We start from the raw sequence: 16942 nt of genomic DNA, 5'->3' as shown, positions 1-16942 counted from the left end.
TAAAACTCCCTTAAGAAACGCCTCCGTTGCGGTCGTAAGCTGAGGACTGCAGGCAGCTGGCCGTGTGGCTAAGTTGCAAGCTAAAAGTCCATGGGGATTGGGAATACCCCCCCCCCACGGCCCCTCACCCCCTCAAGCCCCCATGTCACACCCAAAGGTGGCATCCTGGGCTGCCCCCTGGCCGATCCGAGGGGGCAGCCAAGACAAGCAAGGGAAGAATTTTAGCAACTTTTCTGCCTCTCCTTCCTTGCAGACCCCACCAGGAGACTCTCGGGAAACCCTCCAACTCAAGCCCCCCCCCTTTGTGTCTAGGGTGCCCACACCCGCTCTCTCCCCCCCTCCCTCCCCCAGGCCTGGCAAGCTCTCCCGACATTATCTCAGCAGTCACCTTGATAAGGTGGGACGTCAAGCTGGCCGTAATGGATGGGTCTTCCGCAGCAGGCAGAGCTCCGTGTGAATATTCATGCCCTGCTCCGCCGGAGTGCCCCAAACATACCCCCCCTCCCCAGCACCCTCACGTAGGGCTCTAATGATATTGTTGGCAGCTGTCCCTGTTTTGGCTCTTAGGAGGGGGGGGCGGGCAGCAGGCGAACTTTTCCCGTTATCTTCCCCGATGGAGGACGGATGACACGGGGATGGGTGGGTGGGTGGGCTGGCACTCCAGGGCTTGGCAGCTTTGTGTTTCCTTGGGGGGGGCAGAGAGGAGGAGGAGAAGCATGGGTGGGCATAAATTAACCAAGGGATGGCTTGGCACCAGACCCACCAGGGTGCCAAGGGACAGTACACGGGGGCACTGTGTTCCAGCCGGAGCCGAGACGGGACTGTTAATGCAACGAGGGACAGTTGTGTGTCAACGGCAAGTTTTGCGATGTCTGGAGATTGTCGCAAACAGGCCGTTCTGGGACGCGCCTGTCTTTCCCGCAAGGAGCCTGGCATGCCGGGGGCAGCGATGCTAGGAAGGGGGCAGCGGAGACAAGCAAAGACTGCCTGCCCCCCAAAAAGAGAGGGAGAACAGCCCTTTTAACTAACTCGTTTGCAGCCTGTTACTTCCTGCCCCGAGTTCGGATCCAGACCTGTTTGTGGGGAAACTCTTCCTGTGTGTGTGTGTTGCATTTTTGCAACCAGTTAGAAGAATTCAGCCGAATAATCAGCAAACATTAGGGGACTTAAGACCGAGCAGAGGCTAGTTTGATTGAGTTCTCGACCTGCCGCCAGTGCCACCGATTTTAAAACTCTTGAAACATCAAGACTGTCGATCTTTTAAAGGGATAAATCGCTCCAGGCTTGGAAAGACACCGCTACGTTTCTACTTCTAACACCAGTTTGGTACTTCAAAAACCTCCGGCTAATCTAGCCGAAGTTATGTTTCTGCGTAAATTTTAGGGCGACCGGTTGGCTGGCAAGTCCCGGAAAAATAAACGATCCCCTTGGTGGTGAACCTATGTCACGTGTGCCACAGGTGGCAAGCAGAGGCCTGTTACCACTCGCGCCGTCACCCCAGTCCTAGGCCTTCAGCAGGGTTTCATAAAACCTTTACGCTTTAGGTCTCCACCAGCATGTGCAAAAATATATATATGGAGATGTCCATTTTCCTCTAGGAGTTCATGGTGACCTAACCCTAACCCTAAGTGGAATTTTCCTCCAATGGGATTTTCCCATGTATTTTAGCAGGAAACATAAATAGGGCAGCCTAGAAAAGTCAGTGCCCTCCTAACCATACCCAAGAATTCCGAGTTTGTTGGCGATGTCCATTTTGCTGTATGAGTTCACGGTGATCTAACCCTAAGTGGAATTTTCCTCCAATGGGATTTTCCCATGTATTTTGTCAGGAAACATAGATAACCTTAAGTCCATGGTGGCGAACCTATGGGAAGCGTGCCACAGGTGGGCACATGCGCCATCGCCCCAGTCCTAGGTCTTCAGCTGGCTTTTATAAAACCTTTTCGCTTTAGGCCTCTGCTGCTGTGTGCAAAAAAATAAAAATAAATAAATCTCGCAAAGTTGGAATTAACTGAACTTTTTAGTTGCACCCAGTCGGCCGTTACCACTGCAGCCACACCCACCCAGTGGGCCACACCCACCTGGCACCCGACGATACATAAGTGGGCTTTGGGTCTCATTTTGGGCACTCGGTCTCTAAAAGCTTCGCCATCACTGAACGATCCCCTTGAAGCAAAAAGGGATGAGAAGGCGGTCAATTCAAGCCAATAAGCTTTACTATTATTTTCAACAGGCTGGAGTATGGATTTTCCCGACATTAAAAGTCCAGAAGCCACTAAAAGGCAGCTGTTGTTCGCAAGGGGGCCTTGCAAACAAGGCATCGCCACAGAAAAATTGGCGGATGTTTTATTCACCGGTTCGTGCAGCATCTTACCACTTCTGGGAAGACCCACCGCCTGAGGCTTCAAGAGACCCGAAATCAGGCTGGCTTCATGCACCGTGACCAGCTGAAGCAGCCCCCCAAAAGGAGTTTTTGGCTAGAAAAATCCGAAGCTCTGATTCCAGAGCCGGTGAGAAAAAAGTCACTTCCCAGCCTCTTTTTCCAGGAGGCCTCCAGGTCTTCCCACTTCCCCCTCGGTGTCTGGTTCCTTCTGGGCAAGCCGGAGACGTTGGCTGTTCGATTTCGGTTCGGCAAACTGCTGTACCGAAAGAGGGACGCGGACGGTGTCAAGTCCGTTCACCTGCAACGGAGGAGGAGGAAGGGAAGTCAAGTGGCAGGCAGTCCCGTAAACACCCCAACAAGCCAACTGCAGGAGGCAGCTGAGACCCCAAACGCCTTGCAGAAAAGCCCAGAGGGTGCTTACCGTAACTTCGCACCAGTAGCTTCCCAATTGGGTGATGGGCTTTTCCGGGAGAGTCAGCGCCTGGGGGGGCACTACAACTCCCAGCTGGAAAAAAAAAACAAAACAGGAGGGGGGGGGACATACAGCTCCTTAAAAACAGGGTTGCGGATGTGTTTCAAAGGCTCAAGTTGTGTTTCAAGCTAAGTTTTGATCACATGGCTGTGGGGATGCTGCAACGGTGTGAAGAACGGTCATAAAGCCAGGTTTCTTTCAGTCCCGTTGTAACTGAATAGTCACTAAACGAATTATGTTGAGGACTGCCTGTATTAGTCCCATATGCAATAAACAGAAAGATACGGTGATGTTGGTGAGACGTCCGCAAGAAAACCACCAAGCTTAGAGAGTACCACAGTTCTCTTTGCAAACCCCTCTTCTCCCTTCTAGCACTGATGGTGTTGGCTAGTTGGGTCACGAAACGTCTGCAAGAAAACCAGAGCACCACAAACATTAAAAAAGGGCGAAACTCACATTTCGGAGGAAATGGCGGCAGACAATTTCTTTCGTCAGCTCCCAGTGGTCAGACTCGTTCACGCCGATCTCCAGGGTGCAATTCCTGAGGAAGCGGACAGTCTAAAGAAAAGGAACAGGAATCTTATCAGCTGCTCAACTGAGGGAGGCAGCGATGGGAACCCACCCATTTTAGCGGAGGTTCCTCCAAAACATGACCGAAAGGGCTAAAAAACGTAAAATATATTAAATATTTAACAGCTCTAGATTTGTTAGCAGCTTAGGATTTCGGAGAAAGGAGGGAAAGGAGAAGTATAATTCAAATTTTGGGAGAGGCTATATACCCTGCTGTAGTGGCAATTCTTGCTAACAGAAATGGATGGACAGACAGACATAGATGATATAGACAGACATAGATGATTGGCAGACAGATATATATATAGATAGATAAGACGGATGGATGGCAGCAGCTTCTCCAGAATTCAGCTTTCAAATAAAGCTCACTTATCAGTAATATTCAAAAAACCTTGCCAATTATCCCCTTCAAACAGGACTTGTCCGTTATTCTTCCTAGCCTCACCTTCATTCCGCTGTGGGTTTGTAATCTCGGCAACTTCCCCTCTTGACGTAACTACAGAATGAAAACAGAAGAGGAGATGCAGAGAAAAAAATAATCAAGATTTTCTCTAATTTTCCAGCTACGTACGGGAACCTAGTGCCCGGAGCAAACTTACTCGGTTTTCTTCGTCGAAAAACTTCTTGTTTTCAGGAGAGGCATAAACAGCCCGGTTGTGGCGCAGGAGATGGTTGCGCCCAAAAGACCTGTGGACGAAGACCGTCTCCCCGCGGTTTCCCACGTCTGCAAAACGAGACACGGAGAAGAGTTGGGGGGTAACGGTTTTGGTGTGTGTGTGTGTGTCTCGTCCTTGGCTCCTGCTAGTCCCCGACTCACAACAGTGACCATTTAGTGACCATTCAAAGTTACAAGGGCCCTGAAAAAAGAGACTTACGACCGTTTTTCACAGTTACGACCGTCGCAGTGTCCCCCTGGTCTTGTGATCAAAATTCAGAGGCTTGGCAACTGACATGTTCTTATGACAGTTGCAATGTCCCGGGGTGTGTGTGTGTGTGTGTGTGTGTGTGTGAGGTGACCCCCCTTTTGCGAGCTTCTGACCAGCAAAGTCAGTGGGGGAAGCCGGATTCCCTTAACGACCATATGACTAACTTAACAACCGCTTAACAACGGTGGCAAGAACGGCGAGGCAAGCTTCCCTTAAGAAATGTCTCCCTTAACAACAGAAATGTCGGGCTCCCGCTGTGGTCGTAAGTCGAGGACCCCGTACCTTCCACCGGCTCAGTGAGGATGAGTTCGAGGGGCTCCTTGGGCTGATGCTTGAGGTCCTCAACCAGGCGGAAGACGCGGAAACGGGAGTGGTTGATGCGAGGCTGCCGGTCTTTCTTGCTGAGCGGCACCTGCCACCAGCGCTCCACCACGACCGTCCCCTGGAAGGCAGAGGAGGCGGGAAGGGCTCGGCCTGCTGTCCAGTCCCCAAAGGAGGGGAAACTAACCGGGATTTTAGCCAGGTGGGACAAATGCAGGGGCCGACCTGCTTGAGAGCAGGGGAAGCAGACGGGCCAAAGCCCTGGCAGGGCAGGGGGCTCCTTGGGACCCCCAAGTCGGGGTGGATCTAGCAAGGTGCAGCCTTTCCTTTTTTCCCTTTCTCTTCCTTCCCTCCGCTTTCCCTCCGTCTTTCCTTCCTTCCTTCCTTTTTTCAACTTTCTTCCGTCTTCCCTCTCTCCTTTTCCTTCCTTCCTTCTTTTCCTCCCTCCTTCTTCCAATCTAACCATCTCTCCTTTTTTCCTCTCTTCTTTCCTGCCTTCTCTCCTTTTCCTTTCCTTCCTTCCTCTTCTTTCCCTCCTTCCCTTTTTCCTTCTCACTCTCTCCTTTCCTTCCTTCCTGCTTTCCTTCCCATCTTCTCCAGGACGCCCATTCGGGCCACCCAGCCTCTACCCAGGCCAGCCACCCCTCTATGGCCCGGGGCTGCCTCCCAACGCCCATCCTGCGCAGCCTCCCCCGCCGCTGAGCGGCCGCCGTTCTCTCCTGGTGGTCTCCCATCCCTCCCTCCCACCTTCCCGCCAGGACTGTCCCGCCCTCCCCCGCCAGACTCCACACCCGGCCCGGCCCGGCCCTGCAGCGCTCACCCGCGGGGCCGAGAGGCGCAGCCCCCTCCTCAGGGGGAGAAGCAGGAGAGGAGACCCCGCCGGCGCCCACCAGCGCAACGCCGCCGCCATCATGGCTCCCGCCGCCCCTGCGCTGCAGGCCCCGCCCCCTGACGACTGCGCAGGCGCCAAGGCCCGCTAGGCCGCGACTAAACCCCGGCCTGCCGTAGCGCCGCCCTCCCGGCATGGCCCTCTCCTTGCGGGCGGCGCCGCCACGGCAGCCCCCGGCTTCTGGTTCGGCCGGGCCAGAGGGAAGCCGATTGGGAGGGCTTCTTCTCAATACAGGGTGCTGGCTTTGCCTCTAAGCATGCCCAGATGCCAAACTTTAATAGGGTGGGAGGGAAGGGGTCTCTGAGCATGTAAAGAGGGCTGCGTCACCCACCAACAAAGGCATCCTGCCTCCCTGCCATGGATGCAAACTTGTAACAGCGTGGTAGGGAAGGGCAATCTGAGCCTGCACAGAGGGATCTCTGCCAAACAGAAGAGTGGGCAGCACAGTGCCTCTGAGCATGCACAGAGAGCTTTTCCTCCTGAACATGAGAAAGGCTCCAAAGATCCTTTCATTTGGAGGGGATGGTACAAAAGGCTTCTTTTCCTCCCAAGGCAGAAAGAATTCTGAAAAGACCTCATGCCTCTGAGCCTGTACAGAGTGTTTTCTTTCCCACAACCCCAATGTCTTCTAATCTTTGAAAACCAACCACCCAAGTGGCTATAAATGGGGATATATATTGGGTGACCCATCAAGCAACCCCACCCTTCCCCATAAACTGGTTTCAAGTCAGTTTTGGGGAGGGGGCATGTGGACAAGCCACTATGGGAGGGGCCAGAAATGGGAGGAGCTTGGCCTGGGTGGTCACAATGGGAGTCTGTTGTGCGTCCGGTTGCCGGTCTGGGACCACCAGGTCACAATGGGGCCTTTGACTTGGGGTCCTAGTCCTCAGGGGCCACTCATCCCTGGCCAGATGCCACCCAAGATCCGGAGATCGCCCAGGGACCCCGCTGCCTGCTTTGGGGCAACGCTAAGTCTGCTCGGATCCCCTTTATAGCTTCATCCAAACTTCACCCTGAAGGAAAAATGACCCCCTCAAATAGCGAGTGAGCCTCCGCAGCGCCATCTGGGCAACGCTGCCCGTTGCAGCTGGCTTATCTGCTGCTAAGCCAACAATCGTGGTTTGCTGACCCCTGGTGGCCAAACCTGGCAGACTCAGATCCTTCCTTATTCAGGCAGGGCCAACTCATTTGGGTCCCTGGGATGCTGGCTGGCAGAGGGAAAACTAAAAAACTTCCCAAAGTTCCCACTCCAAATGTTTTGCCAGCCCAAGAGCCCGCGACAGAAACCCATGGCTTGTCCTTCTTGGCTGATCCAAGATCACCCGGAAGGCGAGAGAAATGGGAAACCATTTCAACTTTGGCCCTTGCGTTTCACGTGCAATATCCAACTTTGCTCCTTTTGCAAATTGTTCGTGTTTGCAGTTTAAGGATTAAATAAAAGCTGTGAATGCTCCAACATGGGAAGTTTTTAAGAGACTGGACAACCATTTGTCTGAAATGGTATAAGGTTTCCTGCCTGAGCAGGGGATTGGACTAGAAGACCTCCAAGGTCCCTTCCAACTTTATTACTGTTATTAATTTTAAAAAGGTTGGAAAAATGTCATTTTACACCCCCCCTCTTCTCCTCTGCCAGAGCTACCCTCGCCCACCGTGAGATTTTGAGCATCCGTCCTCGCTACTGCCCGCAGTGTTCCTGAGTTCGAGGGCGCCAGCCCCAACCGGCACACCCCCAGTGGCCCGGCAGACTGGCTGAGCCCGACTGAGATCTACAAGGTAAGTTCTACCAAAACTCGGGTTTCAAACCAAGCGTGGCTAGTGGGAGGGGATAATGGGCACTCCTGGGAAGAGTCCACCTTTTCAAGTTTGGTAACTTTAAAATGATGGGACTTTTGACTCTCTGCTTTCTCAAATTGGCCAACTTTAAGAGGGCTGGATTTCAACTCCCAGAATTCCCCAGCCAGCTTCTGGGAGTTGAAGACTAGCCCTCTTAAAGTTGCCCATTTGAAAAACAAACAAACACTACACTGCCAGACTAGTATTATTCTCTTTCAGAAGCAGACAAGTGCTTAAAAAAAAGGAAATAATGTAAAAGCGTGCAACTTTTCACCCTAACGTCTGAATCGCCTAACTGGTGTTTTATGCAATTTCCCTATCCCCCCCAAACAGGCTGCCAACCTCACTGTTTTTGCTAGCAACCGTCAACACCCAGATCAGCCAGTGCAGCTGGATTTTCATTTCGCCCATGGCAGCCAGGGCGCCAGCCACTGGCACGGTCTTCTGCATGGACGCACCCTTTTCCTGGACACCCCCCGGCTGGCGCTGGACTTCAACAGCCGTGAAAGGTGAGGAGGAAGAGAAGGTGGCGGCAAAAATGCACTTAGGAAAAAAAGGTGGCAGGCTGGCTAGGAGGACAAGGAAAGGGTTGGCCTCTGGAGGAAGGGGGGAAAACTTGGTTTAAAAAGCAGGAAGCAAGTTGCTAGTTCTCAAGATCTTTAGCAACTTGCCAATCGGAATTCAGAAATCAATGTTCCACGTTCATTCTTCCTCCTTAGTGCTAGGTAGTTTTTCTCTGGAATTATATTCCTTGACATACAATCACTTCAGTGACCGTTCCAGGTCACAGCACTGGGAAAAAAGGGACTTACGGCCAGCTCCCACACTTACAACCATGACGGCGTTTTCACATGATCAAAAGTGGGATAACCAGCGTGTTATTTATGACAATTGCGGTGCCTGGTGGTCATTTGTAGCCTTCCCATCTGACCAGCAAAGTCAGCAGGGAAAGCTGGATTCAATTAATGGCTTGTGTTGCGAAAGAGAGATCCTAAAATCAGACTCGCTTAAAAACTGCCTTGCTTAGCGAGGGGAATTCTGGCCGTTAAGGCGAGGACTAGCTGTGTGCTGGTTTTCCAGAAGACTCGGATCATTTTTTCCTTGAAGGATCCGATCGGGAGTGTCGGAAATCTTTGCCTCGTAAGATTGTGTGCTATTATAAAACCTGAATCGCTGACTACACGCTCGCCTCCGATCCTAGCTTGACCGCCACGCTGGAATACATCGAAGAAAAAACGGAGGCAGAGCAGGTGCTGGTGAACTTCCGGAAGGCTCGGCGAGACCGAGGTAAAGCAGCGGCTTTTTTGGGGGGGAGGGGACAACTTTTAAGCTGGGTGGTTTGGCCCGAGAGTGAATTTCCCAGCCTCGGAAAGGAAAATCGAGTTTTGTGGGTAGCTTAATTAATCCAAATTATAAAGGGGAGGGGAAAAAAGGAGTTGAAAGAATGAAATTGGAAGGAGGGTCCCCATAACAGGTTGGTGAAATACAGGCGGTCCTCGACTTAACGATAAACCAAGCCTGAAATTTCCATCGCTGAATGGGTTTCTCCCCGTTTTGCGATTTTTCTTGCTGGAGTTTAAGTGAGACGGTTGTAAAGCGAATCTGTCTTCCCCGTGGAATTTGTTTGGTCGAGGGTCGCAAAAGGGAGTCACATGACCCCAGGACGCTGCAACCGTCGTAAATATGAATCAGTTGCCAAGCCTCTTAATTTTGATCACGCGACCCCAGGGATGCTGCAATGGTCGCAAGCTTGAAAAATGATCCCAAGTCCTTTTTCAGTGCTGTTGTAACTTCGGTCAGTAAACAAACTGCTGTAAGTCAAGGACTACCCGTAACTTGTCAGCTGGCATCCGGCCCTCGCAAAGAGAGGCGGAAGGCGACAAAAGCTGGGGGGTCCAGTCGGCCCTGCACCACTAACCCTGCTTTCCCCTTCCTCCAAAGGCGACTTGCTACGAGCTTTCGGCTTCTTGGGATTCGAACTCGTGACCCCCGGCCGTCCTGGCCTGCCCCCCTGGGAAGACACCATCTTCATGGCTTACCCGCTGGAACGTGATCTCGGCTGGAATTCCCAACCCAAGCAGGAAGATGCTGGTGGGGCCTAGAGGCGGGAGGGGGGGCGGTGCTGATGGGGACCCCTCCCCTCCGTTCGAAGCAGCTTAATTTCAGAGCCCCCCTCCTCCGAAAAAGGCATTAAAGTGGCATCAACACTCAGCAGTTTTTGGGTAAGTTATGGTAGGGGAGAACCTCACCCTTCCTTGCCCCCCCAAGCACCCCCTCAATCTTCCATCCCATCCCATGGGAGAAAATTGGGTTCAATTTGCGGGCACCATCCTTGCCCCTTTCCCCCCCGCAACCCCACAACTCTGGCCCCCACTGGCCCCAGCCCAGCCCACCCCGCATTTTCAACTCTTGGGAGAGAAACTGCTAAATACCAGCCTTTATTTCAGACAAAAAGATACACCGAGGCGTCTTCGCTGAAAAGTCAGTGCAGCCATTTTCATCGCAGCCTTTCCAGTTTTAACACTCTGGGTGGCTTTCGAAACCAAACTTAATTCTTGCAAAACGAACTCTCCCTTCGTATTATCCCTGTCCTTTTTAGACCCCCACTTCCCCCCCACACACACACAGACACACCCAGTTTTGGACCAACAATGCAGGGTGTGCCAGGCATCGTGGCTTAGTCCAAAGAAACACAGGCTACCCCAACTTTTCCAGACAGGTGGGGGACCACAAAAAGGATTTAGGGTAAAGAACCAGGGTCTTAACAGCCCAACGTGAACATAAACTTGGGTTTGGGGGCAGAAACAGCCAGCCCCCCCCCCCGCCCCTTCGTCTTCTGTGCAACTTCCCAGAGAAATGGCGACACAAGCGGCTGAAATTCTGTCCAAACTCAGCTTGCCAGGGCAGCCAGACAGTGCCGAGGGATTGTTGGGGGCTGCATGTCCCCCACAAGATTCCAAATCGTCCCTCCGGCAGGTGGGATCTTCCTGTGGCCCCTCCAAGATCTGAAGCAAAGGAAGGGCAGAAGTTAAGATCCGCTCTGTGCAACCCCCCCGAAAAAAAACCCCTACCCCCCCTCTCTCCTTCCATAAGGGTTGGATCTGGGGTGCAAATCGCAGTTAGGGCAGCCCCAAAATACTGGGGCTGGGAACCTGGTTTAGACCAAGCCATTATGGATTAAATTTCTCTGAGCTAAAGGGGGTGAATGGTAGATGGGACACCCACCCCAAACGGCTCTTTTCAAGCCCAAGGGTTTTCAAGGGAGCCTGGGAAATCTAGACTGGAGGGGCTGGGCTCTGCCAAACCTGAGGGTCCCACACTGGGACCAAGCAATCCAAGACCCCCTCCCACCTTATGTTTGGTGCACACACCACAAAGTGTCGTTCCCTCGCCCACCTTCCTGGGACCTCTGAGGCTCATAGCATCACCGTGTTCTCCTCCCCTTCCGACAGGGAGGCCATTTCTGCAGGATCTAGAGACAAAAGATCAGCCTTTTGAGTGGGTGGGCGAGGTGGGAAATGAGGGGCAGAGCTGGAAACAGCCCTGCCTTCTCCTCCCCCCCCCCGCAAGGAAGTCAGGAGTTGGTTAGCTAGCAAGAGAAAACAATGGTTTGAAAGGAAAAAATGCTTGATAGAGACAGAGGAAGGAAGGAAGGAAGGAAGGAAGGAAGGAAGGAAGGAAGGAAGGAAGGAAGGAAGGAAAAGAAAGAAAGAAAGAAAGAGAGAGAAAGAAAGAAAGAAAGAAAGAAAGAAAGAAAGAAAGAAAGAAAGAAAGAAAGAAAGAAAGAAAGAAAGACTCAGTAATACATTTGGGGGGGAAATTTTGAGCCCTTTTGTCTGATCCAACCAGGAGGCCCTCTGCAGTTGTGGGTCCTTAGGATCACTTTCTAACTCTCAACACACACACACACACACACACAATGGGGCTGGCGTAGGACAAGCTGAGCGGCATCTCCTCGGCACTCTGGCGCCTACCTGACAGATTCTCTAACGACGTCCCTGCAAGGTTTCCCTAGAAAACAAGCAGAGCAACAGCTTTGGAAGGGGACGGCAGAGGTGGTTTATTTCTGCCGTTAAAACATTCCTGCCTTGGGCCGGGAGGTTGGACTGGAAGACCTCTTGAGGTCCCTTCCAGCTGTACTGCCCTATCTGCGGCAAGACAGACCGCATGTGGACTAGCCACATAGTCACCCACCTGCCAAATCAGCTGACCCCCCCCCCCCAAAGAGGCTGGATCCACAGCCCGATTACTAACCAGGTTTCCGGGCAGATCCCTCGAGGCTTCCCCGTCTCCGTCCGACAGCTTCCGCACCGCGTAGCCCAACCGGATCAGTTCCTCTCCCACGTCGACAAACTGGGAGAGAAGCCAGGCTGAAAACCCAACTTTTCTTAGGCCAAACTTCACCCGGGAAGCCATTTTGTTTTCCCTTGGAAGGTCCAGGCTGGGAGGGTCTCACCTGCCCGTTGGCGGGTTCGAACAAACGGACGTACGGCCGCACGCTGCTCCCCACAGGCTGGTAGGTGCAGATCTTGCAAAAGACCGACGTCCACTGAGCGCAGTGGGTGAGGCGGTCGAACTCATCCAGGGCGGCCTCTTCCCAACACGGGCCTGGAAACCATCGAAGTCAAGGTCCGAAGGGGAATGCAGGGTTAGATTAAATTCCTAACCCAGGTCTCCGATGCCCCTTGGCAGGGGCTTAACTGCAAAAGCTGGGTGGCTGCAGCTGTCCCACATCCCCCCAGCCAGCCAGCTTTTAAGATGGTGGGCTTCCAACTCCCAGAAAGCTGGCTGGCTGGCTGGGGAATTCTGGGAATTGAAGTCTGCACCCTTTTAACGCCACCAAGATGGCAAAACACTATCCTGGGAGGAAATCAGTTCTGATCTGGGGCAAGGAAGGACTCACCAGCGGGTGCCACACCGGCCAAGCTGCACTCGATGGCCTGGAAGGGGAGGCCCAGGAAATCCCCCCTTCCAAAACAGAAAAAAGAGAGAGGTTAAGAGGAGGAGGAACAGAAGACCCCATCCTGGCCACCCCACCCCAGTTCTCGCCCTTCCTAGCCGCCTCCTTTGTCCCCATCACCCGAGTCTCCAACCTCTCCAGCTGGACCTTAAAATCAGGACAAAATGAAAGTCACCCCAATTACGCGGGGTCTCCGTCCTGTGTGCCAGCCCCTCCACTAAGTGAGCGGTCGTACGTCAAGGACTACGTGCAGGTCACCGTTACGGCATCACCCTGGTAAGCTGGGCTCTGTTCACACAGGACCAAAAGCCCGGCTGATGTCCTCCCAAGAGCTTCAAAACCACCACGTCCCCCACAATGCCGAGGACCCCAAGTTGCGTCTCCTAGCGGTGGGGTCTATGACACCCCCGGTCCAGCCCTCACCGCAACAGCCGCAGCTTCTCCAGCGGCATCTCTCCGTTGTCCCCAAAGTCTACGTAATAAATGTCCAGGTTGCCATTGTCCAGGGTCCCCAGGACCTCGGCCCGATACCAGGAACGATCTTCTAGATAGTAGGCCGCCACGATGTCCCCCACCTGCACGCTTTCCAGCTGGGGAGGGGAGAGACAAGGAGAGGGGTGACGCCCGGGGAGCCACAGCCTTCCCGCCTCGGGGTTCACCATCTCCCCACTTCCGGACCGGGGCCTCACCTCGCCGTCGTCGCTGCCGTCGTAGTATTTGGTCATCTCCTGGACGAGTTTGTCAAGATGGAGAGCCTTGATGCCGATAATTTGGATCCAGAAATGGCTGGGGCTCTCCGAGGCCGAGATATAGACCTCCAGGTGATCCTTGGCCTGGAGGCTGAAAGCCGGGCTGGGCACTGAGCGGGAAGGAAAAGGCGGATGGGTTAGGGGGTCTCCCAGTCAGCCGGGAGTGGCCCTTTGGGCCTCCCAAGTTAGTCACACGGCTTCCTCCTTTGAATCTGCCGGTCAGAAAGTTGCAAAAGGGGATCGCGGCACCCCTCCCGGGACGCGGCGACCATCATAAATACGAGTCGGTTGCCGAGGGTCCGAATTTTGATCAGGTGACCACAGGGAATGCGGCAACGATCATTAAGTGTGAAAAAGGCTCCCACATCCGGTAACTTCCGTTGCAAGCCAAGGACCGTCTGTGCTGTCCTAACTTTGCAGGGTCATCGTAAGCTGCAAGATCCAGGCCAGTCCTCCAGGTCCCGAAGCAGTCTACCTGGGTGACAAAGGGGAAGCCCCATTTTTTAAAAAAACTTGGGCTCACCTTCAAACACGGAGCTCAGCGCAGGCCAGGGGTTTATTGGGGACCCTGCTCCGCTCAATTCTTGGGGATCTCCTGAGCGATCATCGGGGGGCTCGTCGCCAGCCTCTTGGTTCAGGCACCCAGCATCCGGCGTTCCACTGGGAGGCTCTGGGTGCGAGTAAGGCCGCTGTCCCTGGTCGCCAGCCGCCATCTCCCTCCGGGTGCCCAGTGGCTGTTTCCGGTGCAAGCGGGAGATTGCCGCTTGCGACAGCTGGCTGCGGAAAGCTCCGTCCTCCGACAGCTTTTCTCGGATCATTTCCTGCTGGCACAAAATGGGTCAGGGGGAGTGTCTGCTCGGAAGCCCCCTGCCCCTCGTGGCCCCTTAATTTCCCTTCTCCACTGGCCCTGGATTCCCTCTAGCCGGGCCATCCGAGGACGATGGCAACCGTAGCCTGGAGGGAACCGTGTGCTGTTCTGGGCACGACACCCTAACGAGGTAGGCCGTATCAGGTTGGAGGAGAGGGAAGCCCAGCCCGGCTTCAGCGGCCAGGCTCTCACCTTGGCGGCCTGGACCTCCTTGCGCGTCCCAGAGAGGGTGATGAGGCGGGTGAGCGACAGGGCGCCCTCCGCCTCGCGGTTGCACTCGATCTTGGCCCCCGTGCTCCGGCATATGGCCCGCACACTCTCGCCACCCTTCCCTGGGGGAGGAAGAGCAACAGCTGCTGTGAGCAAACAGCCCTTTGGGACAAAGGAGGGGGTGTGTGTGGTGGGGGTGTCCAACAACTAGGAACAACCCCCCCCCCTCCGTGGGATCCACACTGCTCTTCGAGCTGGGTGGTTTCCTTTGCAGACATTTCATGACCCAACTGGGGAGTGGCATCAGCGGTAGAAGGGAGGGGGGATTTGGAGAAGGAGAATGAGGAAGAGGACAAGAAGCAGGAGCGGAGGAGGAGGAGGAGGAGAGGAAGGAACAGAACGAATGAGGGGAGAAAAAGAAACCGCGGGGTCCTTGGGACTCTCCGAGCTGGGTGGTTTCCTTGCAGACGTTTCATGCCCCAACTGAGCATCGGTGACAGAAGAAAGGGGATTAAGAAGCAGAAGCGTGAGAGGAAGAGAGGAAGGAGAACAAATGAAAAGAGGAGGAAAAGAGACATTTCACAACCCAACTAGGGAACGTCATCAGGGCCAGAAGAGAGCAGGGTTTGCAAAGAGGAGGACTTAGCGGTTTCCTTGCAGACGTTTCACGGCCAAACTAGGCCACGTCATCATGGCTAGCCCCCCCCCTTTCCAAATCCCAGAGCTCTTGATTGCTGGCTTCCCAAACCACTCAAAAATCAGCCTTGGGAAGCCCAGCGCGGCCTCAGGGTCGCGAAAGACACACACACCCCCGGTCTTTGCTACTGCTGGCACTGCACACACACACCCCCACAAGGAAAGCTTTCAGGTACCGATGATGCGCCCGACGGCCCGATTCGGCACGGAGATCTTCTCCGACACAGGCAGGCTCTCCTCCAGGATCTGGTGGATGGCGGACTTAGCCTTGCACACCTGGACGGGGGAGCCCGTGATCCGGATCAGCCGCTCCTCGCCGGAATCCTCCAGATCGACGTGGATGCGGGCGTGGGTGTCCTTCCGCAGCTGGGATGGGAGGAGAAAGCGCGGGGGCTCGTCCGGCTACTGTGGTTCTCTTGCCAAAGGGCCCCCGGGAGGGAGGGAGGGGGGGTCTCCAGCCCACCACCCCCTTCTTCCACTTGCCTGGTTCACCTTGGCCCCCTGCTTCCCCAGGAGGAACTTCACGGCTTCTTGGGGCACCTTCAACACAAATTCGATCTCCTCCTCCCCCACGAACGGGATCCGCTCTTCTGGGGGCACCAAGGAAGAATCCTGAGACTTCTCCACTATTTTAGGAGGAACTCCACCCTCCTAAAGAGCGAATGTGTAAGAAGCCCCCCCAAAGAACAAAGTCCCCCTGAAACACACACACACACACACACACACACACACACACACACAGCCCACAAAGCATGTGCAAACTTGCCAGGAACCAGCCCCTGTACTCTCCAAACATTAAACCTGGTGGGCCTTCCTTATTTCTATTATTTATATCCTGCCTTTATTATTTTTACACGTAACTCTGGGAGGTGAACATATCCAGCATGCCTTCCCCCTCTGTTTTTACCCACAACAACAACCCTGTGAGGTGGGCTGGGATGAGAGAGAGAGTGTGTGTGTGGGGGGAAACTGGCCCAAAGTCACCCAGCTGGCTTTCATGCTTAAAGCAGGACTAGAACTCATGGTCTCCTGCTTTCTAGTCTAGTGCCTCCATCCTTAAGCCCACCCTCCCTCCCCCTTTTCAAAGCCCCCACTCCTCTGCCCCAAGGAAGGAAGGAAGGAGGGAGGGAGGGAGACGGGTGGTGAAACATGGACCAGCAGAAAAGTCAAGCTTTGGCCTTGGAGCATCTACCCGGCATTGAGTGGGGGTTCAACACTGCAGGGAGGGTGGGTGGGTGGGTCTGGCACGCTCACCTTGGTCCTCCCAGTACTGGCGGTACAAGATGTAGAGGATGGCGGCGCTGGCTGGGATGCCCAGGCCCAGGGCGATCTTCTGCAGCCAGGTCAGGCCTCCGCCCCAGGAGCCGCCTTGGTCAGCCATGGCTCTGCATAAGGCGTCTGTCTCCTTGGGGAGGGGGGGGCAGAAAAACACACAACCGGGCTGCTTGCCAAGAGCCTGGCTTCCCAGCCCCCCAAGGGGGTCTTGGCCTCCCCCAGGAAGAGAAGGAGGGAAGAAAGCCAGCAGCTCCGACTTCCTTCCCCTCCTGCAGATCTCCAGGGAATCCACCCACTCGGGCCTGGATCCTTCCTTCCTTCCCCCCCCCCTTCCCCGCGCTGCGCAACAAAGCCGAGCATCCCTTTATTTCTACATTGCAATTCTGGATTGCCCCCCCCCCCGCGCCCCGCGCTTCTGCTGAAAATCTGCGAATCCCAGAAGCTCCCCACCCCGCAAAACGGCAGAGGGGAGGGGGGCTCCTCCGCCTGGGCTCCCCTCCCCCAAAAGTAATCATCTTTAAAAACCCTTCGCAATCAGCACGTTGTTCTCGTTTCTGCGGAGCGCCTGCCTGCCTGCGTGTGTGTGTGTGTGTGTGTTGGTGCCATTCCAGCCCTCCCGTTTCGCTATTGCCTCCCCTGCCTTGAACTGCCTTCGAGAGCCGCTAGACTGCCCCTGTCCCTGGAGGCTCCATTTGCCCAGGCCAGGCAACGAGAAAGGGAAGATGTAAAGCTTTTTCCTGGCCTGGTGGGGGGGGGGGGGAAGGGATCTTCGCCGCTTTCCTCGCTCTCC

General features: G+C 54.5%; 3 protein-coding genes across 6 annotated transcripts; 1 reads left to right on the top strand and 2 right to left on the bottom strand.

The window, feature by feature from the left end:
• Positions 1-1247: 1247 nt before the first annotated feature.
• On the bottom strand, positions 1248-5591 carry MRPL9 (mitochondrial ribosomal protein L9). Of its 3 annotated transcripts, XM_081340733.1 has the most exons (8): positions 5493-5591; positions 4634-4793; positions 4025-4149; positions 3871-3921; positions 3312-3413; positions 2805-2888; positions 2082-2681; positions 1248-1962 (listed from the first exon to the last, which is right to left on the bottom strand). In XM_081340733.1, the coding sequence occupies exons 1-7, from the start codon at positions 5583-5585 to the stop codon at positions 2523-2525; spliced, it is 774 nt and encodes a 257-aa protein (XP_081196859.1). In that variant the 5' UTR covers positions 5586-5591; the 3' UTR covers positions 1248-1962; positions 2082-2522. The 3 variants fall into 3 exon arrangements, with proteins under 3 accessions (XP_081196859.1, XP_081196857.1, XP_081196858.1); XM_081340731.1 differs by lacking the exon at positions 5493-5591 and having other exon boundaries at positions 4634-5418; XM_081340732.1 differs by lacking the exon at positions 5493-5591 and having other exon boundaries at positions 1248-1959; positions 4634-5418.
• A 104-nt stretch (positions 5592-5695) lies between these two features.
• Positions 5696-9496, top strand: OAZ3 (ornithine decarboxylase antizyme 3; the record flags this gene model as incomplete). The annotated part of the gene is made up of 5 exons (XM_081340122.1): positions 5696-5744; positions 7225-7334; positions 7728-7903; positions 8596-8681; positions 9336-9496. 5 exons carry the CDS (start codon positions 5696-5698, stop codon positions 9494-9496), a joined length of 582 nt encoding a protein of 193 aa, XP_081196248.1.
• Positions 9497-9816: 320 nt separating this feature from the next.
• TDRKH (tudor and KH domain containing) lies at positions 9817-16453 on the bottom strand. Of its 2 annotated transcripts, none has more exons than XM_081340660.1 (13): positions 16132-16453; positions 15361-15467; positions 15054-15243; positions 14164-14303; positions 13627-13924; positions 13044-13213; positions 12778-12944; positions 12298-12362; positions 11851-12002; positions 11649-11747; positions 11369-11405; positions 10766-10866; positions 9817-10399 (listed from the first exon to the last, which is right to left on the bottom strand). In XM_081340660.1, exons 1-12 carry the CDS (start codon positions 16256-16258, stop codon positions 10811-10813), a joined length of 1608 nt encoding a protein of 535 aa, XP_081196786.1. In that variant the 5' UTR covers positions 16259-16453; the 3' UTR covers positions 9817-10399; positions 10766-10810. The 2 variants fall into 2 exon arrangements, with proteins under 2 accessions (XP_081196786.1, XP_081196787.1); XM_081340661.1 differs by having other exon boundaries at positions 10791-10866.
• Positions 16454-16942: the final 489 nt, after the last annotated feature.

This window comes from Vipera berus (assembly GCF_964194415.1).
Source record: "Vipera berus genome assembly, chromosome: 16".
In the NCBI taxonomy this organism is placed as follows: Eukaryota; Metazoa; Chordata; class Lepidosauria; order Squamata; family Viperidae; genus Vipera; species Vipera berus.
This window is presented reverse-complemented; position numbering and strand designations above follow the sequence as displayed.

Excerpts from the sequence above, each read along its gene's own strand:
- MRPL9 (XM_081340731.1), bottom strand. The coding sequence starts at position 5,138 with ATGGTTAGATTGGAAGAAGGAGGGAGGAAAAGAAGGAAGGAAGGAAAA. Across the intron at positions 4,150-4,633 it reads CCTCACTGAGCCGGTGGAAG|ACGTGGGAAACCGCGGGGAG; the intron begins GTACGGGGTCCT and ends CTCGTTTTGCAG. Across the intron at positions 2,889-3,311 it reads GCCGCCATTTCCTCCGAAAT|CTGGGAGTTGTAGTGCCCCC; the intron begins GTGAGTTTCGCC and ends TTTTTTTTCCAG.
- TDRKH (XM_081340660.1), bottom strand. The coding sequence starts at position 16,258 with ATGGCTGACCAAGGCGGCTCCTGGGGCGGAGGCCTGACCTGGCTGCAG. Across the intron at positions 15,244-15,360 it reads AGGGGGCCAAGGTGAACCAG|CTGCGGAAGGACACCCACGC; the intron begins GCAAGTGGAAGA and ends CTCCCATCCCAG. Across the intron at positions 13,214-13,626 it reads GCTGAGCTCCGTGTTTGAAG|TGCCCAGCCCGGCTTTCAGC; the intron begins GTGAGCCCAAGT and ends CTTCCCGCTCAG.